The 24,802-nt window shown below is 47.9% G+C and overlaps 1 protein-coding gene across 1 annotated transcript in view; it reads right to left on the bottom strand.

Moving 5' to 3' along the window:
* The window catches only part of IGF2R (insulin like growth factor 2 receptor), a gene marked incomplete at its 5' end in the record, with an annotated part of 109,797 nt that overhangs the window by 26,249 nt on the left and 58,746 nt on the right, over positions 1 to 24,802 (bottom strand). Inside the window, 11 exons of the mRNA XM_082668685.1 lie at positions 5,197 to 5,294; positions 5,523 to 5,653; positions 12,619 to 12,834; positions 13,289 to 13,376; positions 13,639 to 13,814; positions 13,895 to 14,038; positions 14,837 to 15,007; positions 17,853 to 18,048; positions 20,342 to 20,443; positions 21,594 to 21,695; positions 24,000 to 24,179. Of these exons, the coding sequence (XP_082524811.1) occupies positions 5,197 to 5,294; positions 5,523 to 5,653; positions 12,619 to 12,834; positions 13,289 to 13,376; positions 13,639 to 13,814; positions 13,895 to 14,038; positions 14,837 to 15,007; positions 17,853 to 18,048; positions 20,342 to 20,443; positions 21,594 to 21,695; positions 24,000 to 24,179 (1,604 nt within the window). The remainder of the gene's footprint in view (positions 1 to 5,196; positions 5,295 to 5,522; positions 5,654 to 12,618; positions 12,835 to 13,288; positions 13,377 to 13,638; positions 13,815 to 13,894; positions 14,039 to 14,836; positions 15,008 to 17,852; positions 18,049 to 20,341; positions 20,444 to 21,593; positions 21,696 to 23,999; positions 24,180 to 24,802) is intronic.

The raw sequence follows: 24,802 nt of genomic DNA, 5'->3' as shown, positions 1-24,802 counted from the left end.
GTGCAGAGTTAATGGTAAGCAAGACAAACACTCCCTCTGCAGGGCGCCAGACCCAGGTGGAGACAGAGGACAGCCACAGGTGCCACTTCACCAGGCGGTAACCTCAGCACATCAGAGGGGACTGACTGCGAATCACCCATTCATTCAAAAACTACATGCCAACTGGGGCTACTGTGTTGAAGGAGAGATAAAAATCGCCCATTTTATGAAGTCTGCAGAAGTCACAAAGTAATACTGTAAAACGTACAGACGTCAGGTGGCAATTAGAGCGAAGAGGGAAAAAGGCAGGGAGGTGGGTATGAAGTTTGGGAGGGGAAAGAGAAGGTGAGATTTTAGACAATGGCCGCAGAAGGCCTTCCTGAGGAGGCCACCTCTGAATAAACTCAGAAAAACGCGGAAGAGCTAGTCACGCGGGGACCCGGCAAAGCGCAGCACAGGCAGAGGCAGCAGCGGGAGCAAAGGGCCTGAGGTGCAGAGAGCCCGGTGCACCCACAGGAAAGCAAGGAGCCCCATGTGGCTGGAGCAGAGCAGACACGAGGAGTGACACAGCAGAGGCTGAGCGTAGCATCACATGGAGCGCTCCAGCCAGCAGAGACGGGCTCCACCGCATCGAGGGGCACAGCAACAGCCTGGGCCGACTTACAGTCTAACGGGGCCACTGTAATCACTGCGGGACTAGCCCAGCGTGGGTCAGGGGCCCCCTGAGGGGCCACTGCGGCGATGCAGGGGCGAGATGAAGACGGCCTGAACCAGGGCAGGGAGGTGCTTCCGCAAGAGAGAACTCTAGGTATTTTGAAAGTTGATGGGCCATAAATGGGATGAGAGCGAAAGGATGGAGCTGGCATTGATACCAGCCTATGTGGGAGACACAGGTATTTATTTGCAAAAGCAGGTCCTCAAGAACTTCATATAATGGACCATCTGATAGAAACTTATTGTAAATGGTTAAAGACCTAAAAGAAGAAATTGTAACTATAATAAAAGAAGGGGGGTAGAATGGAGGGAAGAAATGATGAATCAGAGTACCAACAGGGACTTCCCTGGTGGTCCAGTGGTTAAGAATCCACCTTCCAATGCAGGGGACGTGGGTTCAATCCCTGGTTGGGGAACTAAGATCCCACATGCCCTGTGGGGCAACTAAGCCTGCGCGCCGCAACTACTGAGCCCGAGCGCCACAACTGAAGAGAAGCCCGCATGCCGCAACGAAGATCCCGCGTGCCGCAGCTAAGACCCAACACAGCCAAAATAAATTTTAAAAAAATTTTTAATTAAAAAAAATAATAAACTTTTTCTAAAATAAGTTTTAAAACAGAAAGAGTACCAAACAGAACTCCTAGCATGAAAAGGACAGTCATGAAAATTAAAGAAGGGGAACAGTCAAAACAGCAAATTAAATCAGCTGATAAGAGTATCACTAAGTTGGAAATAGGTCTAAAGAAACAGAATACAGTCCAAAAACAGATAAATAAGATATCTAAAAGACATGGTGAGGGCTTCCCTGGTGGCACAGTGGTTAAGAATCCGCCTGCCAATGCAGGGGGGACAGGGGTTCGAACCCTGGTCCAGGAAGATCCCACATGCCACGGAGCAACTAAGCCCACACGCCACAACTACTGAGTCCACATTCCTAGAGCCCATGCTCTGCAACAAGAGAAGCCACTGCGATGAAAAGCCCGTGCACCGCAACGAAGAGTAGCCCCCGCTCGCCACAACTAGAGAAAGCTCGCATGCAGCAACAAAGACGCAACACAGCCAAAAATAAATAAATGAAAAAAATAAATTTAAATTAAAGAAATAAATAAATAGAAGACATGGTGGATAGAATAGGAAAGCCTAAAATATGATTAATACAAGTCCCAGAAGAAAAGAGACAGAATAGGTTAGAGGCAACCTTCAAATATACAATCACTGCAAATATTCCTAAGTGAGTAACAGACATTCATCTTTAGCTTAGAAAGCATCAACTTCCAAGCAACATAAATAACAAAGCCATACCTAACAAATCAGACTGAGACTGCAGAACAAATACGAGAGAAAATATACAGAAAAGGTAGGTTATCTACAAAGGAATGAAAACAGGACGGATGGGGGCAGATTCTCTAACAGCAATACTAAGCACCGGAAGATGGTAGATTACCTTCAAAGTGCTGACACACACAAAAAAAGTATTCACCTGGAATTCTGTACCAAGCTAGTGACAATAAAACTAAGCCTCTTCAAGTAAAGACCAATATTTAACTCGACAGAGTCTCTGTTCGAACCACCAAGCAGTGTGACTCAGTGTGATTTGTACCCAGGACCAATCAGCAACCGTGGAAGGAGCCAGCGCCACAAGATGAACCAGTAATGGACACTGGTTCCTTCGCTGTCCCTAGTGCAAGGGGACACAGCTCTTCACCCCATCAGAGACCAGAAGCAAACAGTTTGCAAACCAGCACTATACTAAACAGATTAAAGAAAGAGAATTGAGTCAAAAGCAAGGGGTAAAATGCAAAGACGAAGAAGTAAGCCAGAGAAACAGAGACATTTCTTTTCCTCTTCAAAGGAAGCAATTTATATAGTCGAGCAACCAATGGATATTTTTAAAAATCACAATAATGACTTATTCAAGAGGTAAGAAAACACGTCAGAACAAAAGCACTCGACCACAATACCATGGAGATGGGGAGAGAGCGTTGGGGCTACGACACTCTACGTTATTTTATTGTTGGAGAGATGGGTATAGTTACTAACTTTAGCTTTCCATTAAATCAAAAATACGTGTTTAAGGCAACCATTAAAAGAAAATGAATTATAATTCAGGGAATGCATGGTGAGATTTTTTTAAAAAGAAACAAACAAAAAAAATCATTAGTATCCTCAGAGATGATCAGAAGGACTTATTTGAAATTCCAAATGCAAATCTCCAAAGGATAGCTGATTTTCTCAAGTTCAGAAAATATTCCAGAACGGAGTAAAAACACGAAAACAGAAGATGAGCAATTAACTTTTCCACCAAACATACACAGTTCTTGTAGGAAATGGGACAATGCCTTCAAAACTGAGGAGAAATTAATTTGAATCTGTAATCCTACTACAGCCAATCAGATTTAAGAGCAAGTTATGGGCATTTTCAGACAACGCATGGGTTCTCTCCCATCCAACCTCTCTAATAGGAGGATACACTCTAACTAAACGAAAAAGGAAGCCATGACAAAGGGCGTGAAATCCAAGAAGCAGGGGATCCAAGCCAGGAGTGATCCCCAAATGAGCTCTGATCAAAGAGCAGAAAACACACGGCCCAAATCCGAACTGAGACCTTCCCGAAGAAGAACGGTGATTATTCGTAGACACAGCATCGTGAAGAGCCCTGACAGTCTGAGATACGATGGGAAGGCATATTATTCTGTCAACAATAAAAGAGAAAGACTACGTAAAATGCCAAGATTTAAAACCTATTCGAGGTAGCTATGTTCCAAGTATTAAGCAAACTAAATGTGGAATGATTTTTGGAGCAACTTATGAAATAGAACAAATGGGAATCTTCTGACCTAAACACTAAGCCTACCTTCCTTCAGTTAAGAGGAAGCTAAGAGACACAAGATGATGTCATTTCTCTGCAGATCCAATCAGACCGTGTGATTTTGCAGCAAATGATGTTTATGCAATACTGTAAACGCCACTTATTAGTTTTTGATGCTTTATAACCACCCTCTGAATAAAGCAGGTAAGACCATTAGAGTTACCCAGCAGGATACACATGTTCTAAACCTTGGCAATGCACCAGCGACAGCCTGCTGGCATTGAGGCAGTGGGAGGAGCGGCTGAGGGACAGGCAGCATCCGAGGCCCTCATCTTACTTAGCGGGAAGTCAAGAGATGTCTAAAGGTGATGAAACAAGAAACAGAGCTTAGAGGGTATCATCCCGTATTCTAAAGGCAGCCAGAAGAGGAAATAAAAATGGAACTAATGAACGCGGGGCAGGGGAGAGGGGAGAGGAGACCAGAATTACATTTCTGGTGTCTGAAGACAGAGTCGACCGATACCATTTGAGGTTGACAAGCACGGGTATATCGATCATGTAGAGTCATGCAAGGCTCCAGACAGAACTACAAGAAGACACGGTAGAAAGTGGGATGAGGCTGAGGTGGGGGAAGCTTACTTCATCTAACACAGTTTTCTACACTTATGAATTCATACAATATACACGCATAAGCTTTCATTTTAACTGATTCTTCAATTAAGGATAAAAACTGGAAGAAAACAGGGAAATGATTAATTTTTCCCCAGGATGGAATGCTGTAACTCAGTGATTCTTTTCAGGCTGGGTCCTCATGCAACAGAAACGTCAGCATGTCCCTTAAATATCCACAAAGGTGTAGACCCGTGAAACCAAAATCTCCAGGGATGGAGCCCAAGATGTGTATTTTGTAACAGTTCTGAGGGTGACGCTGACGAAATTCACACACAGTGAAGACCTCCACCTTGTCTCAGGAGCTGCCAACCACCTCATTTCAGGAGCCGACGTGAGCCACAGGAAACAGGACAAAGGACCGGTGATGGCAGCTGAGAACCTGCAGGGTGGGTGTCGCCCCCTGGTGCTCTCTCCACACACACACACACACACACGCACACCCCACCATGCAGCTCCACCATCTCCCTCTCCACGTCCTTTTCACCAAACACAGGCAGCATCCAGGGAGGTGCAGAGGCCAGGGGACACCCTGGTCACTCCAATCCACTCACACCCACGAATCATACAAGGTTTTCTGTTTCAACTCCAGTCACTTCCTTGTACCTTAACACAAGGTAATCAAAAAATATGGAAGTCGTGAAGGATTTAGCAGTTACCCTAATCCAACTCCTCAGTTTAACATTCAGGAACCAAGGCTTAGAGAAATCACCTGACTAATCTAATCCCATCCCCCACCCAGCCACTAACTTTTTTTTTTCTTTTTTAATATTTACTTATTTATTTAGTTGTGCCGGGCCTTAGTTGCTGCATGTGGGCTCGTTAGTTGTGGCATGTGAACTCTTACTCGCAGCATGCATGAGGGATCTAGTTCCCTGGCCAGGGATCAAACCCGGGCCCCCTGCATTGGGAGCATGAAGCCTTAGCTACTGTGCCACCAGGGAAGCCCCCGGCCACTAACTATTAAAGCAAGATATTATCAAGTAAACGTGACTGCCCCAGGGTCAACACCCGCATCGACTTACTTGAAGGAGCACTCAGTCAGGTCGAAGGGCGGGCAGGCATACTGCGTGTGCCACTCGAACAAGTAGGAGCAGTCAGAAGTCTCCTGGAGAAACACCGGCTGCGGAAGTGGAGAGACGTGTCCGTGAAACGGGACACGTCAGGTAGTCGGCGCTTTAAGGATGCAAATGGTAAGGGATGGGCCTGCTCACTACACTCTACACAGACTGATCAAGGTGTGAACACAGTGACCAGGAAGTTTTATGAGACGTAAAAGCAGGTTCACTTTGTAAAGACAAAGGCAAAGGGCTGAGGGCAGAGCGGCCCCCTGCTGGCTGAGCACACTCACCGCCTGGGTGCTGCGGTCACAGTAGAAGATGATGGTCGTGGAGCGCCGGTACACCTTATGGCAGGTGTCCCCACCGGTGTAGTTCATCTTCAACACCCCATTCTCATAGGTCAGCTTCTGCGTAAGGAGACCTGCTCAAGAAGCAGCCAGTTCAACAAGGATCAGTTCAGGAAGCCCCAGGCTGGTCAACACAGACATGGTGCCTCACACACGCTGAACAAACACACGACCAAGCGTGCCTGGCCTATTGGCACTGGACCACCGGCTCCGTCACGTGCCACTGTAGAGACCAGAATCAGTCCTCCTCTCGCCCAAGGCTACGATCTTATAGACTGACCACGGGATCGATGACGTACAGAGACCCCTGGCCTGACGAGCTCAGAGGATAGCACTTCCTCTTCACAGCCCCTCAGGGAGGCCCATGTACTCACCCCATCAGCTACTTCAACTTCTTTCTTAAAGATTCTTAAACTTATCATCATTGGCCCAGATGCTGAGACAGCATGAGGACCAACAGCCTGTCTTATATATTTTACAGTCCAACCCTGTATGAAATGTGTCCCCTTTGTCTCAGTTCTAGAAAGTACTACCTCAGAACACCCATTAATAGTCCAGTGCGTCCCAAAGTTGGAATAAAAAGAAGAATATAATCTCAGAATTGGTAACTGGTATTGCTAAATAAGAATGAAATAAACACTAACAACACTTATCAGTACATGTCATGATGACAAAAATCAAGTGAAATCAGAAACATCATTGGGCACGCGGGGGCGGGGGGGAGGGCCGGAGGCGGAGCCAAGATAGCAGCGTGGGAAGACGCAGAGTTCGCATCTCCCCACAACTAAGGCGCCTGCCGGACGCTGGTGGGGGACCCTGACATCTAAGGGAACGGGAAGAACCCCCGACCAAACTGGTAGGATGTGGGGGGCTGAGGGGGTTGGAGAAGTGGAGACCCGACAGGACCGGCGCCCCTGAGGGGTGGCTGAGGTGGGGAGGGGTTCCCATGCCTGAAGGGACCCCCAGGGGCTCCGATCAGCAGGGAGCAGGCCCAGCGTTTTCCCCGCCCAATCGGCCAGGGAAGTCTGCACAGCTCCCCGACCAGGTCCTACACCCTCAGAGGTCCCCTCCAGGCCGGGCTGATCCTGGGGACATAGGAGGGAGGCCAGGAGAGAACAGGAGAGGCAGGAGGGAGGCGGCTCTGCAGGACCAGAGGAGCGGGAAAGGAGCAAGGGCGTTTGCCCCACCCACTCGAACCCAGGAAGGCTGCTGGGCTCCCAGGTGGGGTCCCCTGCGGGCGGGAGGCACGCCTGGGCCCCTTCTGTTCCTTGAGCCTGAGCCCCACCCCCTACACCCCCCAGGGCCTTTTCCAGCCCTGTGGGTACTAAGCACAGGCCCCGCCCACCAGCCAAATCTTGCCCCTGCTAAGGCCCCGCCCTCCACAGCCAAGGCCTTTTCCACCTTTTTTTTTTTTTATATTTTTTCTAACATACCTGTTAGTTTCCTAGTCTAACTGTATTTTTTACTTTGTTATTGTTCTTTTAATTTTTTTGCCACCCCTCACGGCTTGCAGGATCTTGGTTCACAAGCCAGAGGTCAGGCCAAAGCTCCGGCAGTGGGTGCTCTGAGTCTCAACCACTGGACTAACAGAGAACTTCAGACCCCAGGGAATATTCATCGGAGTGAGGTCTCCCAGAGGTCCTCATCTCAGCACCAAGACCCAGCTCCACCCAACAGCCTACAAACTGCAGTGTTGCAAGCCTCAGGCCAAACAACTAGTAAGACAGGAGCACAATCCCACTCATAAAAAAACAAACAACAAAAAAAGAGACAGCAAAATAATATATCACAGATGAAGGAGCAAGGTAAAAACCTACAAGATCAAATAAAATGAGGAGGAAATAGGCAATCTACCTGAAAAAGAATTCAGAGTAATGACAGTAAAGATGATCCAGGATCTCGGAAATAGAATGGAGGCACGGATTGAGAAAATACAAGAAATGCTCAAGAAAGATCTAGAAGAACTAAAGAACAAACAAACAGAGATGAACAACAGAATAAGTGAACTGAAAAATACACTAGAAGGAATCAATAACAGAATAACAGAGGCAGAAGAACGAGTACGTGAGCTGGAAGACAAAACGGTGGAAACAACTGCCGAGGAGCAGAATAAAGAAAAAAGAATGAAAAGAACTGGAGACAATCTCAGAGACTCTCTGGGACAACGCTAAACGCAACAACGTTAGAATTATAGGGGTCCCAGAAAAAGAAGAGAAAAAGAAAGACTCTGAGAAAACATGTGAAGAGATTATAGTGGAAAACTTCACAAACATGGGAAAGGAAATAGTCACCCAAGTCCAGGAAGCACACAGAGTCCCACACAGTATAAACCCTAGGAGAAACACACCAAGACACATATTAATAAAACAAAAATTAAATTCAAAGAAAAAACATTAAAAGCAGCAAGGAAAAAACAGAAAATAACATACAAAGGAATCTCCATAAGGTTATCAGCTGATTTTTCAGCAGAAACTCTGCAGGCCAGAAGGGAGTGGCAGGATATACTTAAAGCGATGAAAGAGAAAACCTACAACCAAGATTACTCTACCCAGCAAGGATCTCCTTCAGATTCGATGGAGAAATCAAAAGCTCTTCAGACAAGCAAAAGCTAAGAGAATCCAGCACCACCAAACCAGCTTTACAACAAATGCTAAAGAAACTTCTCTAGGCAGGAAACACAAGGAAAAGACCCACAAAAACAAACCCAAGACAATTAAGAAAATGGTAATAGGAACATACATATTGATAATAACCTTGAATGTAAATGGACTAAATGTCCCAACCAAAAGACACAGACTGGCTGAATGGATGGATACAAAAACAAGACCCGTATATATACTGTTTACAAGAGACCCACTTCAGACCTAGGGACACATAAAGACTGGAAGTGAAGGGATGGAAAAAGATATTCCATGCAAATGAAAATCAAAAGAAAGCTGGAGTAGCAATACGCATATCAGATAAAATAGACTTTAAGACTGTTACAAGAGATAAGGAAGGGCACTACATAATGATCAAAGGACCAATCCAAGAAGAGGATATAACAATTATAAATGTTTATGCACCCAACATAGGAGCACCTCAACACATAGGCAAATGCTAACAACCATGAAAGGGGAAATCAAAAGTAACACAATAATAGTAGGGGACTTTAACACCCCACTTACACCAATGGACAGATCATCCAAACAGAAAATAAGGAAACACAAGCTTTAAGTGACACAACAGACCAGAGAGATTTAATTGATATTTATAGACCTTTCCACCTGAAAGTGGTAGAATACACTTTCTTCTCGAGTGCACACGGAACATCCGCTAGGATAGATCACACCTTGGGTCATATATCAAGTCTCAGGAAATTTAAGAAAACTGAAATTGTATCAAGTATCTTTTCTGACCACAACGCTATGAGATTGGAAATCAATTACAGGAAAAAAATTGTAAAAACCACAAATACATGGAGGCTGAACAGTGTGCTACTAAATAACCAAGAGATCACTGAAGAAATCAAAGAAGAAATTAAAAAACACATAGAAACAAATGACAACAAAAACACAATGACCCTATGGGATGCAGCAAAAGCAGTTCTAAGAGGGAAGTTTATAGCAATTCAATCTCACCTCAAGAAACAAGAAAAATCTCAAATAAACAATTTAACCCTACACCTAAAGCAACTAGAGAAAGGACAACAAAGAAAACCCAAAGTCAGTAAAGGAAAGAAATCACAAAGATCAGAGCATAAATAAATGAAATAGAAACAAAGAAAACAGCAAAGATCAATAAAACTAAAAGCTGGTTCTTTGAGAAGATAAACAAAATTGATAAACCCTTAGCCAGACTCATCAAGGAAAAAAAGGGAGAGGACGCAAATCAATAAAATTAGAAATGAAAAAGGAGAAATCACAACTGACACTGCAGAAATACAAAGGATTATAAGAGGCTACTACAAACGAACTATACGCCAACAAAAAGGACAACTATGAAGAAATGGACAAATTCTTGGAAAGGTACAATTTTCCAAGACTGAACCAGGAAGAATTAGAAAATATAAACAGACCTATCACAAGAAATGAAATTGAAACTGCAATTAAAAATCTTCCAACAAACAAAAGTCCAGGACCAGATGGCTTCACAGGCGAATTCTATCAAACATTTAGAGAAGAGCTAACATCCATCCTTCCCAAACTCTTCCAAAAAATTGCAGAGGGAGGAACACTCCCAAATTCATTCCATGAAGCCACCATCGCCCTGATACCAAAACCAGAAAAAGATATCACAAAAAAAGAAAATTATAGACCAATATCACTCATGAATATAGATGCAAAAATCCTGAACAAAATACTTGCAGAGTCCAACAACATATTAAAAGGATCATACACCATGATCAAGTGGGATTTATCCCAGGGATGCAAGGATTCCTCAATACATGCAAATCAATCAATGTGATACACCATATTAACTAAGGAATAAAAACCCTATGATCATCTCAATAGACGCAGAAAAAACTTTTGACAAAATTCAACATGCATTTATGATAAAAACTCTCCACAAAATGGGCATAGAGGGAAACTACCTCAACATAATAAAGGCCATATATAACAAACCCACAGCAAACATCATTGTCAATGGTGAAAAACTGAAAGCATTTCCATTAAGATCAGGAACAAGACAAGGATGTCCACTCTCAGCACTCTTATTCAACATAGTTTTGGAAGTCCTAGTCATGGCAATTAGAGAAGAAAAAGAAATAAAAGGAATACAAATTGGAAGAGAAGAAATAAAACTGTCACTGTTTGCAGATAACATGATACTATATATAGAAAGTCCTTAAGATGCCACCAGAAAACTACTAGAATTAATCAATGAATTTGGTAACGTTGCAAGATACAAAATTAATGCACAGAAATCTCTTGCATTACTATATGCTAACAACGAAAAATCAGAAAGAGAAATTAAGGAAACAATCCCATTTACCATCGCGACAAAAAGAATAAAATACCTAGGAATAAACCTACCTAAGGAGGCGAAAGACTTGTACTCAGAAAACTGTAAAACACTGATGAAAGAAATCAAAGATGACATAAACAGATGGAGAAATATACTATGTTCTTGGATTGGAAGAATCAATATTGTGAAAATGACTACACTACCCAAAGCAATCTACAGATTCAATGCAATCCCTATCAAGCTACCAATGGCATTCTTCACAGAATTAGAACAAAAAAGTTTACAATTTGTATGGAAACACAAAAGACCCCGAATAGCCAAAGCAATCTTGAGAAAGAAAAACAGAGCTGGAGGAGTCAGGCTCCCTGACTTCAAACTACACTACAAAGCTACAGTAATCAAGACAGTATGGTACTAGCACAAAACCAGAAATATAGATCAGTGGTACAGGATAGAAAGCCCAGAGACAGAAAGCCCAGAGATAAACCTACACACGTATGGTCACCTAATTTACAAAAAAGGAGGCAAGAACATATGATGGAGGAAAGACAGCCTCTTCAATAAGTGGTGCTGGGAAAACTGGACAGCTACATGTGAAAGAATGAAATTAGAATACTCCCTAACACCATACACAAAAATAAGCTCCAAACGGATTAAAGACTTAAATGTAAGACTATAAAACTCTTAGAGGAAAACACAGGAAAAATACTCTTTGACATAAACCACAGCAAGATCTTTTTTAACCCACCTCCTAGAGTAATAAAAATAAAAACAGAAATAAACAATGGGGCCTAATGAAATTTAAAAGCTTTTGCACAGCAAAGGGAACCATAAACAAGATGAAAACACAACCCTCAGAATGGGAGAAAATATTTGCAAATGAAACAATGGGACAAAGGATTAATCTCCAAAACATACAAACAGCTCATGGAACTCAATGTCAAAAAAACAAACAATTCAATTAAAAAATGGGTGGAAGACCTAAATAGACATTTCACCAAAGAAGACATACAGATGGCCAAGAGGCACATGAAAAGATGTTCAACATCACTAATTATTAGAGAAATGCAAATCAAAAGTACAATGAGGTATCACCTCACGCTGGCCATTCTGAAGAATGGCCATTATCAAAAATCTAGAAACAGTAAATGCTGGAAAGGGTGTGGTGAAAAAGGAACCCTGCTGCACCGCTGGTGAGAATGTAAATTGATACAACCACTATGGAGAACAGTATGGAGGTTCCTTAAAAAACTACAAACAGAACTACCATATGACCCAGCAATTCCACTATTGGGCATATACCCTGAGAAAACCGTAATTCAAAGAGTCATGTACCACAATGTTCACTGCAGCACTATTTACAATACCCAGGACATGGAAGCAACCTAAGTGTCCATCAACAGATGAATGGATAAAGAAGATGTGGCACATATATATACAATGGAATATTACTCAGCCATAAAAAGAAACGAAATTGAGTTATTTGTAGTGAGGTGGATGGAGCTAGAGTCTGTCATACAGAGTGAAGTAAGTCAGAAAGAGAAAAACAAATACCGTATGCTAACACATATATATGGAATCTAAAAAAAAATGGTTCTGATGAACCTAAGGGCAGGACAGGAATAAAGACATAGACGTAGAGAAATGACTTGAGGACACGGGGTGGTGGGGGAGGGAGAAGCTGGGGTGAAGTGAGAGTAGCATCGACATGTATACAGTATTGAATGTAAAATATTTAGCTTGTGGGAAGCAGCAGCATAGCACAGGGAGATCAGCTTTGCGATGACCTAGAGGGGTGGGATAGGGAGGGTGGGAGGGAGGCTCAAGAGGGAGGGGATATGGGGATGTATGTATGCATACAGCTGATTCACTTTGTTGTACAACAGAAACTAACAGTGTTGTGAAGCAATTATACTCCAAGAAAGATTTAAAAAAAAAAAATCACTCACACACTGTTTTACAGGAACACAGCAGACATTCCTCCTACTCAGGAAAGTTATAATCTTTAGATCTTAAATCATAAGATATAATCATAACATCTTAAATGTGGAATTCCATCCTTTTGCAAAAAGAGAAGAAACAACCATGGTACCTGCCACTTTCTGAAATCCCTGGGGTCCCCGCTTTGCCTGACAGGATGAGATGACTTTGGACTTGTCATCGGTCGAGCAGACACCTGAGGACAGCTTTCCACAGACCCGGAAGTAATAGGTGTATTCACCAGCCCTCACGATGGTGTCATTTAGGCCAAGAGGCTTCAGGTCATACATGTTGCCATGCCTTGGGTCTCTCACCTCACAGTTGTCCCCTTCAAGAACAAGAGAAGGGAAGGGCAATTACACACACTCACACCTTGAGGCAAAAGTTCTGCAACTTTTAATCAGCTAAGTACTGTCTTAAAAGAGGCATTAAACATCACTTCCACGTTCTCTCCTTTTGTCTGTATAGATAAGACAAACTGCCTGACAAACAGCTTTCTCGAAAAGCTTAGGTCACAGGATGAAGATCCACTTAAACAAAACCAAACCCCACGTTCATATTCTCAAGCGTGAGATGCCGAGAGTCCATCAGTCTGGGTAGGTGAGGAAAACGTAGCTGGCAAAATGAGCAATGGAGTGGAGTAAAAAAAATCAAGGATAAGCAGCTGTCCGTCCACTAATGGATGCTTCATGATCATGCATGGGGTTTCACATCTAAGATGCTGTTAGAACACCCCCTACTTCACACATTCACCAGCATCAGTGAGCAGGGCTGGGTCTTACCTTCCACGCGGACGACGGGACAGGCTTCCACGGTTCTCCAGACAAACACATACTCACAGTCGTCCAGGAGCTGAAAGGTCGGGGATCCCTACAACAGAAACCAACAGCTCACTGTGTTCTCATTTATTTAAAAAATGAGTCAAATGGTAGCTAGAACTAATACCCAACTTTTAACCTCCACGAGAAAAATACATGGCACTTATGAAACACATCAGATCTGGGGGGAAACAGCACATTCTAGTCAAACCCCATCGATGGCCTAAAACCCCTGAAAACTCAGGCAAGTTCTACATCAGACAGAAGATCTGGAGACTGGAGGGGCGTGAGAATGAGGCACGGCAGACACGCACCGTCGTGTGGGCGCACTCGAGCGTTATCCTGGTGGAGAAGCGCTGGGTCCCGCACTTGTCGCCGTTGACGTAGACGATGCTCAGGGACCCGTTGGCGGCAACTTGAGGACTGACCTGCACGACGCCCAGGTTCCAGCTGTTGTCTTCCGACACGAGGCAGGACCCCACTGCACTGCCTGGAAGGGCCAGGAAAGCCGATGAACTCGGGGGTGGGAGGAAAGGCAGAACGAACCTGAGTCCACTGCTCGGAACTCACCGTGGCAGCCAGGAATATACGGGAGAGGATTGCAGACACTCAAGTAGAAGGTTCTCCTCTTTCCATCAGCCGAGGTGTCAACCGCAGTCCAAGGCTTCCTGGCTTTGCTTAGGCCGCTCAGATCATACTCGTTCCCAGCGAGGTCTGAAACACATGAAAACGCTGGAACTCCCTGCCTTCCTGGCAGCTTTGGGCACCGTCTTTCAACCCCAAAGACCAAGGATGCACGAACTTAACATTCATAACAGGGATTTCCCTGGTGGCGCAGTGGTTAAGACTCCAGCGCTCCCAATGCAGGGGGCCCGCGTTCGATCCCTGGTCAGGGAACTAGATCCCACACGCATACCGCAACTAAGGAGCCCGCCTGGCACACCTAGGACCCAGCACAGCCAAATAAATAAATATTTTTTAAAAAATAAAAATATTCTTAACAGAGAAATGAGGAGATCCTCAGGAAGCCGAGAGGCTTCTCCTACAGAAACATACACCTGCCCTGACCCTCAAAACCTCCATTACAACAAATCACCACGGGTGTGGAGGTGAGGCTGGGGGCCACCACAAAGAATGAGGGCTGCTGGAGACCCGGCTCAGCATCCAGGTACACCTTACGGAGCTTTATCCTCTTGTTCTTTTCTTCTCTTACACTGTAAGAAGCTCTGACAGTGTACTTGATTTTTTTCCCCTAGTTTTCTTCTCCGTTCTTAACCAGCTTCTGATCCCAAACTATAGCTCAAAACCATTAATTATGTATCTAGATTCTCTTCAAGAGAAGCTTTACAATTCCAGTATCATTCAAAGAAAATATGTGACACATACATCATGCTGCCTGTAAAGTAAAACATACAGTACACAGAGACACATGTGCGCACACACACAGACACACACGCAGGCAAAGACACACGCTTTTGACCGGCCTCTTAATTCCTGGTCCCCCGGCCTCACCCATGACTTGGCAATCCACCGGAGAAGGTACACAGGCCAATGCAGTTTCAAACTCAAAGAATGTGTCCCGGATCCCCAGGTCAGAGTCAATGTCTTGATGCAGGAATCTGGGGGTCCCTGGGTAAACGTCGTCATTGCAGATGAAGCGGATGATGAAAGTATCAGCCCTCCCTGCGAACAAGAAGACCAGACTGTAGGAAACCACAGCAATCACGGTGCAGCCTAACACGCGTGTGGCACCAGGACAGTGTGCCCGGGAACGAGCCTCCAAGCCACCCTCTAAGGCAACCACGGCGAAGCGCCGGGTCTGGTTCAGGGACCCAATCTGAACTACAAAATGGCCACGTTCACTGTGATAGCGACCCACGTACAGACGGTGTACACCGTGAACTCGGTGTCTTGGCATTCTTCTATTCCAGGAAGTGTGCAAATGCTATATCCGTTTATCCATCCACTCTCCTTTACGGGTTTATTGGACAATATTTACTAAGTTCCTTACTACACACAGGAGTGAAAGAAACAAGAAAACCCGCCCTACTGGGAGCTGACACTCCAGTCCAGCGCCCAAGTAGTAAGCAAAAGGCAACCCCTCACAGACCAGTTGGAAACGAAGGAAAACGCAGCAGGGACGGGGCCTAAGAAACCCCAAGGGTGGTGGGGAAGAGGCATGGCGGTTTCCAACGCAGTGGCCGGGCTCCCTGAGAAGGTGCCATCTGAGCCCCCCCCCCACTGAAGAAGGGAAGAAAAGAAATGAACTGCCTGGCAGTCTTGAGGGGAGAGCACTGCGGACAGAGAGAACAGCAAGGACCAAGGCTCAGGTGGGGAGGATGGGCGAGGATGGGCCTCCCCAGTTCCAGAAGCAGGAGGTCAGCGGGAGTGAGCTAGCACAGTGGCAGGCGACCCCGTCAGAGGAGCAGCCAGTGTCCCTCGGCCACTGGACAGGGCTGGCTGCTACTCTGGGCTCCCGCAGGGCGGGGACCACGGGTGGGTGGTGAGCACCGGAGGCTGCGCTAGGGGAAGAACCCCAGGGTCATCAACACGTTAACCCTCACAGGGGACCAGAGATGCCCGGCTAATACAGGAGGAAACTGAGGCAAAAAGAGGGTAAGGAGCAAGTCTGGGGCAGCACGGCTCTACACTACCAAACGTAAAATAGATAGGTAGTGGGAAGCAGCTGGACGGCACAGGGAGATCAGCTCAGTGCTCTGTGACCACGTAGAGGGGTGGGACTGGGAGGGTGGGAGGCAGGGAGACGCAAGAGGGAAGAGATATGGGAACATATGTATATGTATAACTGATTCACTTTCTTATAAAGCAGAAACTAACACACCATTGCAAACCAATTATACTCCAATAAAGATGTAAAAAAAAAAAAAGGGCTGGTTATATATGTGCTGTGCCCCTGGGGTTGCCAGCACCTGGATTCAAACCCAGCAGAATAAGTGTCAGCGGCTGTCAGCCACACGATTAGGGCCAAAAAAAAAATTATATATAAATGCCTAATCTATTTCATTTTTAAACAGCACTCTGGAACTGCAGAGCAGAAGAATTATAAACCAGAATGACGCATGCTGCTTTCTGGATACTGAAGTGAGTGAGCACCTGACTGTTTTGACCAAGAGTTGAAGAGCTTTCCATCTGTAAAGCAAAGGATTACCACTCCCCCGGCTCTACTAATTCTCCTCTAACCAACTAAAATTATCTCAGTCTGTGGTCCAAACCCTCCCCAACAAATGATACACAACAAGATCAATTCCCTTTCTAGGACAACCCTTCCAGGATCTGATAGCAGCCCCCAGGCCCCATGTTTTCTGTCCCTGAAGAAGACCCCAATTCTTCAATCCCCTTCACAAGAATCCTGAACTCATTCCTTCGACGCCCTCAGAGTTCTCTTCCCAGCGTGTTCATGGATCCGTCAGCCTGAGCGCGATGCGCAAAAGTAGCCAGTGACCGCACACTGCCACGGGTGCAGGAGGGCAGAGCCGTCCCCACTCCCTTCTGGATACTAGGTTCCTCTGACGTCGACTCAGACGCCCCTCATGTTTTCCGCCCCACACATCACACGACTGCCCCCTCCTGAGTCCATGCCGGTGTGGTGCACAGAGCACAGGTTCACAAGCCAGAAGGCGCGGGTTCCAACCTCCGCCCTGCCGCTCTCTGACTGTGTGTGTGATGTGGCTGCACCTCTGTGGGCCTCCGATCCTCAACGCAAAGCAGAAACGTGTTAGTCGGCAGAGCCAGGATGAGGATCGAGAGACCTGGCTGCCAGCCCTGGCTCTGCCTGGCGCTGAGCCAGTGGCTCTGTCCAGGGCACAGGGCCTTCCGGGGCCTTCGTCACCTGTGAAGCAAGAAGGTGGCTAAGCAGAGGGTGTGAGCGCAAATGAGATGCACGGGGTTGGCGGAAAACCAACCCGCTAAGCGCACACAGCACTCCACACGGGGGCACACGCAGCGAGCATTCACGACGGCAGCTGTGACTCCACCACCCCCGTCCTCCCGAGGCCCTCAGACTCGGCCTTGCACCTTATGACACCAAAAATGGCAACGTTCAGTTTACAGTCACAGCTGCAGGAAGGAGTAGAAACGTGAACCCACTGGAGATGCAAAACTGTATTTAAAGAGACAATCAAGACTGAGTAGAGGAATTGGCGGAAAGAAAGAAATTTAGGAAAAAACAAAGTAACTTCTGTTACCTTCACCCACCGCTTCTTTAATACCTGAAAAACACAGCACAAAAGGCCGAGCAAACACACTCCTATCAGAGGAGCCGCTGGAGGTGCAGGTGGAGGACACCTGGGGGCGGGCACAGCAGAGCCTAGTGGCCGGGACCCCTCCGGCCGCGGGATGCACTCAGGCGGCTGGGAGAACACACCAGAGGCTGGGCACGTGGGGCTCAGAGGCGGGGAGGGTGGCCAGGACTCAGAGTCTACAGGCACTCCCGTTACACTCTGAAAGGTTTACAGTCATGGAACCCCCAGGACACCGGTTAGCTGCAAACACAGGGATGTGAGCTCACCTCTGGGGTGGGAAGGAAGCCCCGTGTAGGTCAGAGTTATAAAGCCCTCGGTGGACAGCTGGAGGCTCTTCTCCAGTCCCACCAGCCTTCCTGGCTTCAGATTCTTCAGCTCTTCCGTCTGGGTCTCTGCCTCACAGCCAGAAGCTGGCTTTCCATCCAAGGTGCCACAGACGGGCATCGCGCCGCACACGTTAAACTGCAGGCCAGACAGCGAGAACCACACACCAACTCAGGCCACGTGACTCACCGCGAACATAACCCCGAACAACTCAAACCCTCCCCAGCCAAACAGGGTTGCCTGCTTGTTATCCAAACAATTGCATAATTTGTTCCTTATTAGGCAAGTGACCAACTTTCCATGCCTGGGCAATTAAACCCTGAAGCTAGTACATAAAGCAGAAATCAAAGTCCAAACGGCAATGCCCATAAATTGCCTGTAAGGCTTTATTTATACAGCCCCGTATCTCTAAATGCATGAGACACACTGCACGTAACAATGCAGCATATATAAGAGAGGAACTGTAAGTAGCCAGAATTTTACAGTAAAAAAAAGCATATATGGTTGAAGTGACATTAATTAAAAGTAAATATAATGGGATACCCCTGTATTTCTTAAAGCTGTTGATACCATTTGATTTAAATCCAGTAGTTGATATAAGGAAGCAGGATATGCTCTTCGGTACGAGACACGAAAAGGAAAGACTTCTCTACAACTGGTATGTGGACGACGTATAAAAAGTTAAGAACTACACGTACAAAGTATTTTTCCTTCAGACCAAAGTTTACTACTTAAGAAATGGCCACTTAAGACTACACCCAGGCAGGTGCCCTGCAGCCACGTGGGCTGCGTGGTCACAGAAGTAGGGGCAGCTGAGCCCGGCAGGGCCAGGTGATAAGGGAACAGTGCCAAGCAGCCGGCTGGTGGGCGGTGGCATCCTGAGCCCTTCTGGCAGCACAAGGGCTGTGTCCTGACTCCCAGGAGCCTAGACACCCACTAATCAACTCCACTTCCACTTGCATCGTCCACAGTCTGTCCCTGCTGTCCGCAACTGTGCACCTGCCACCTCCCGCCCCTGCTACTGCACAGGCACAGCCTTTCCGGCCTGCTTCGAGCACACTGTCTACGGGGCCACCTCTTCCAGTATGTCCACTACAGAGCTCCTCTGCTAGCATGTTCTCCCTGGGCTCGCCGTCTCTGGCATGTCCTCTATGGGACTCTCCTCTTCCGACATGCTCCCTGTGGGGCTCAGCAAAGGTCCTGTCTGCTTGTCACACTCACACCGACAGCCAAATATACTGTCACCTGTGATAACCTGGTACAAGCCGAACTCCAGAACAGCAGGTCTGAGAGGGGGTGGGGAGAGGGAGGGCTGCAAGCCACTGTGCTGCTGAGTGACGAGCCCTGTCAGGTGCCTTCTGGCTCTGGAACAATCCGCAGGCCCTCCCGCATGCGCTGTGCCTGCAAAGTCCCCTTTGCATCAAAGTGCTATGACATTCTCACCCCAACTTCCTGCTTTCAAAGGGTATTCTCTTCTTCCACTGTGGATTTTGCTAGAAGAAGTTAAACCTAAATAAAGATTTTTTAAAAGCTTTCTCCCTGTCTAGCAGCGCTTAGTTTACAACAGAACAGCATTAAGTGGAGATTTTCCTCCTCACCGCTCCAGACACCCTGTCAGGGCCGCCCGTGAAGGAAGCGCCGTCAGAAGATCCCAGAGCACTGCCGTCAGTCGTCTCCCTCTAATAGGGGAATATCGTTTCCACTTGACCAGTGCCTCTGAAACCCCAGTGGGCATCAGAGCCACGTGGGGCCTTGTCAAAACAAGCTGCTGGGGCTTTGCTGTTGGCGCAGTGGTTAAGAATCTGCCTGCCAATGCGGGGGACACGGGTTCAAGCCCTGGCCCGGGGAGATCCCACGTGGCATGGAGCAACTAAGCCCGTGCGCCCCAACCATTGAGCCTGTGTTCTAGAGCCCATGCGCCACAACTACTGGGCCTGCGCTCTAGAGCCTGGGCTGTGCAACAAGAGAAGCCACCGCACCGCAACAGAGTAACAACTAGAGAAAGCCCATGCGCAGCAACTAAGACCCAACGCAGCCAAAAATAAATAAATAAATAAAGTTTAAACAAACAAACAAAAAACCCAGGCTGCTGGGCCCCACCCACAAGACACTGCACCTCCTGCAAGCTCCCAGGCTATGCCCACGCTGCTGGCCTGGGACCACCACTCCAGACGCGTGGCCACGGGTTAGGAATAGCCTGTTTTCTAAAGAATGACACCCTCACATCTGCAGCATAACAGGATGGGGCGACGGTTTCACCTCATTTCCCCTTCAATCTGGGTTTTCTCATCTCCTCCTGGGTAAAAGCTGCCATCACAGGGCCCTGGGCAATTCCTGAGGGCACCCGCCTCCCCTGCAGCCAGCTGCAGGTGACTTCCACGCATCCTCCCATCCTTTCAAGGCAAATCGGAACTCATCACACAAGCCTTACCACAAAAGTCTTCCCGATGCCCGAGACCACATATCCTTGGGAACTGTTTAGTGGGTTCAGATCAAACACATACCCACTGTTGGGGTCCCTGATGGAGCAGGCCTGCAGGAACAAAAGAGGCAAAGAGGCACATTCAAACCTGGTCCATGAGAACATGGCAAAGACAGAGCAGCTCCAAAGCCTGCCCCGTGTGGACTGCACTGACGCTAAACCCCGTCCGAGAAGCAGCCCTGGGAGAACTCACGGCCCCTTCCAATACCGCATCTGAAGCGCTCCATGTGGGACACCAGCTCCGAGACGCTGACCTCATCTGAGCTCCTAAGACTGCTTCACTTACCTGAACAAGACCGCTGCTGACCCCCAAAGAAAAGTGAGGAACCGTAAAGACCCACAAATAAACCCGTCTCTTCCCCTCTTCTAGAAGGATAACGAGCCCTCCCTTCCCCCACCGCCTCGTGTCTTTTTTCCACCCCACCCGCCACATGCAGAGAATGGAGCAGTGGCCACACCCTCAGAAAACACTGCCGGCGGGCCAGGGTGGCGTGCCCCGACTCCCACCCTCCCTGGGTCCCACAAGCCCGGGACTCTGCGCTGGGAACATTCATCTGGGTAAGCCTGGGCTCTGCTGCCTGATGGAGCCCTGAAAAGGGAGGGAGGGAGGGAGGGAGGGAAATCCGTCCCATCATAAAGAAAAACACCCCGTGCTGTGAACACAAGGTGCACCCCTGGGAGGGCAGAGAACACATCTCAGAGCAGCTGGCTGCCACGCTCTGCAGGCAGGGGTTCACCGAGGGCAGGAGCGCGTGCCAAGGCCGAAGAGCGGCGTGAGCCCGGCGCTGCAGCAGGCGCGGGGCTGAAGCAGGGATGCGGCTGGAAGCAGAGCATTAAAACCTTAAACATCAGGTCAAACCACACGGGCTGTGTCCGACAGACGATGGGGCACGTTTTAGGCATGGTCGTGCTATTTAAGCACCCATCTCTGTGGTGACGGACAGCCCAGAGCCACCGCCACGCCTAAGGGACAGCGATGTGGAGAGAAAGGAAGTAACCCAGAGGAAAGCTGGAGGCCCTGGTTCTCAACCCAGGACTGGGAGCCGGGGCTGAGGGAGAGGCTCGCGGGATGACTTCCAGATGCCTGCTGTCGAGGCGGAGGAAAGGCAGACGCTGTAAGGGATTAAGAAGCACAAGGGGAGGGGTGCAGAGCCGGGACACCCGGGTGGGAATGGCCAGAGGCCCGGGACCGCACCCGTACCTGGTCTGTGTCTGTCGTTACTTGGACAGGACAGGCAGCCTCCGTGTTCCACAGGAAGCTGACCACACACTCCCAGCTGAGAGAAAATATGGGATGGGTGTTCTGAAAGGACAAATCCGGGATAAAAGTCAGTATGAGAAAATGGAACTTGCTCTAACCAAAAGAATACGTGCCTGATAAATAAAAAGAGCTAAAATCTATGGACTCTCACGGGACGGTGCTAGGCCAGGTGCTGCACGTGACGCATCTAATTATAACTCAGTGTCCTCAGCATTCCTACCGAGGAGATGTTCTCTCTTACGCTCGGATGCTGGGAAATTCACCTGAGGTCACGCCAGGAGTCAGTGGTAGAACTGGGATCCAAACCTAGGTCTGAGTCCAGTCCACGCTTCTGAAAACCGTTCTACACCCAGATGCGGAACAAGAGGCAGAGCCCAAGGTGCCGGTGCACGTGATCACAGCCACGCAAGCGCAGACGCAGGCGAGACTGACCTATGGGGCGCGGTATCGGCACGGGGCGGGGGAATGGACCGGGAAGGGGCACACGGAGGCTCCCGGGCTCTATCTGCAGCCGTGGGTCTAGTTACACGGGTGTGCTCATCCCGCGGTGAGTCGCTGACCATCTGGGCACTTTCCTGGGTGTGTTTTCACTAACAAGTGTGATGAGCATTCCTCACCTGAGCCTCAGGACAACCTCTACCCGCCCCCTGTGTACAGATGAGCAAATGGAGGCACCGAGGAGGGGAGACGCCCGCCCAGACACACAGGTGAAGGGGATGCTAGGCTGTCCCGCGCGCCTCACCCACCGAGCGCCCTCTGAAGTCCCCACCCTCTCAGCCGCTGCATCTCCAACAGTGAACTAAACACACACCCATCCCTCTGCCTCACCACGCGGCTCTGGAAAGTCCTGGGGCTGCGGAACTCCCCGGGACATGACCCTCATTCAGTGTTTCCTGGGCCCATGAAATGCGCCCCCCCCCTGCAGCACTGATGAGGGATACAGTTAACAGCGTGCAATCGCTCTGCAAACTGACCAGCACCGTCCCAATAGGATGTCACAGGAAAGCTGGAAAAACAAGGGTCCGAGAGAACTGCCTGGAACTGTCCACTATCTCTGTGGCAACGAGACACCAGAGAGAGGAAGCGGAGCAGGATGAGGCCCAGGGAGGGGACGCCCGGACGTGCCCAGCAGGAGGCGAGGGCCGGGCTGGGCAGCCAGCATTCCTTCCTGGGACGGAGAGCAGAACTCGGGAAGCCGACTCTGGCTTATCAGAGTGTGTGTTTACAGCTCAGTTATGCGACACTTTCCTTGCACAACTCAGGCTGTGCTCAGCCAGCTAACATTTTCCTTCCCTTATCAGAGTGACCTTAAGCTCTAGAGACATTATCTCTTGGGAAAACCTCGTGTGCTGGCAAAGGACAGAGAAAACTTGGCGTCTGCAGGACGCCTCGTATGTAAGTGACTGAGGCCCCCTGCCTGCGGAGAGGAGTGGACACACCGGGCCGGGTTCTTGTCTACGAAGTGAGAGGACGCTGTAGCAGACCCTTAAAAAGTGGAACCAGCCCTTGGAAAGAATCTGTTTGATAATAAACATGAGCTCTTTATTATTCCCACTCAGTTTCATCTAAGAGTTTGGCAATTATTCAAAAACACACGTGACCCAGGTATAAATGTAAAGCTCCAGGTTAAAAAAAAATTAAGTTTAGAATAACAGAGTTCTGGGAATGGACACCAGCGATGCGCGCCCAGCACTGTAGGCGCACTTAATGCCACTCAACTGTACATCTAAAAATAGCTGAAATGGTAAATCTTATGTTAGACACCTTCCACCTCATTGTTTTTAAAAAACCAATGGGGACTATTCCCAATGACCCCGGGGCATTTCTATTTGGAGTTTTCTCTTCTGTTCTGCCCTGGCCGAGGAACTCGGGCCCAGATGCAATCTCCATCACCTCCTCCATTTCCCAGCCTTGATTTTTCATTCCTGCTTTTCTGACGTATTACACACACCTCCCTTCGTGTTCACCCACTGGTCTGAGCTGCACCCAGCCTCAGTCTCCTCTATGAAGTCTGCTGTTTGGACTGAACCGTCTCTAAGACCTATTCTGCAGCCGTGATCCTCAGATCACCAACTCACAGGGACTAACAGGCAGGGCGGCATCTGTACCACTCAGAGAAAGAACTCAAGTCTACAGAAGACCATACGGTGTACGTCACAAACCAGCAGTAAGAGATCAGGCTTAAAGTTGAGAAGGGAGAGCCACACAAGCACCATCACCGTGCTCCTTGCCTCCTTGAGTTTGTATCACATGCTGGCCTGAAGCAGAATTAAGATCAACCTTTGTCCCTGTGAAGAGACACCCAAAGCAGCCAAGGTCATGGGTGACAAGCAGCGCCTTCCTTACCAGGCTGCCCCTGGAACAGACGAGGTGGATCCTGGTGGTGTAGGTGGTCCGTCTCCCATCGCTGGTGGTACAGGCTGAGCCATTCACATACTCCAGGAGGAGGCTGCCGCTGTCCTCCACCATGGGGCCCGTCTTCGCCATCCCCAAGTTGCTGATGGAGACGATTTCAGAAAATGAACCCTGCAAACAGGCGTGTCCGTTATGTTTCCTTCTTAAAACAACTGATTTCCTCATTACTAACACAGTGGATTCTCATTATTCACAGTAGTTGTGTTCCATAAACTCGCTACCAATGCTGAATTAGTGAATGCTGAACCACCGTTCGTACACAGAGGGGAAACACAGTCAGTCAGCCCTCCATATCCACAGGCTCTACCTCTGCAGGTTCAACCAAATTCAGATCGAAAATATTCAGGGGAAAGAAATTCCAGGAAAAACAAAACTTAAATCTGCCACCAGCATCTACTAACGTAGCATTTACACTGTGTTAAGTATTATAAGTAACCTAGAGGGAACTCAAAAGTGAAGCTGTGTGTAGGTGATGTGCAAATACTGCGACACTGTATGTAAAGGTCTTGGGCATCCTTAGCTGTTGGTATCTGCCGAGATCCTGGAACCAATCCTCACCCCACGCACCAAAAGGGACGACTGGAGGGACCTATATGTACACTTGTGTCACACAGACTGTGATCCTGAATACTCAAGATCCTGGTAGATTCTATTTTCTTTATTTTACAAAAGAGAAAACGAAGTTCAGACATGCTAAGTGACTTATCCAAGGCCACCCCACTAACGGGCATCAG

This window comes from Grampus griseus (assembly GCF_964374135.1).
Source record: "Grampus griseus genome assembly, chromosome: 13".
Lineage (NCBI taxonomy): Eukaryota > Metazoa > Chordata > Mammalia > Artiodactyla > Delphinidae > Grampus > Grampus griseus.
Note: the sequence above shows the minus strand (reverse complement) of the source record. Positions and strands in the feature narration are given on the sequence as shown.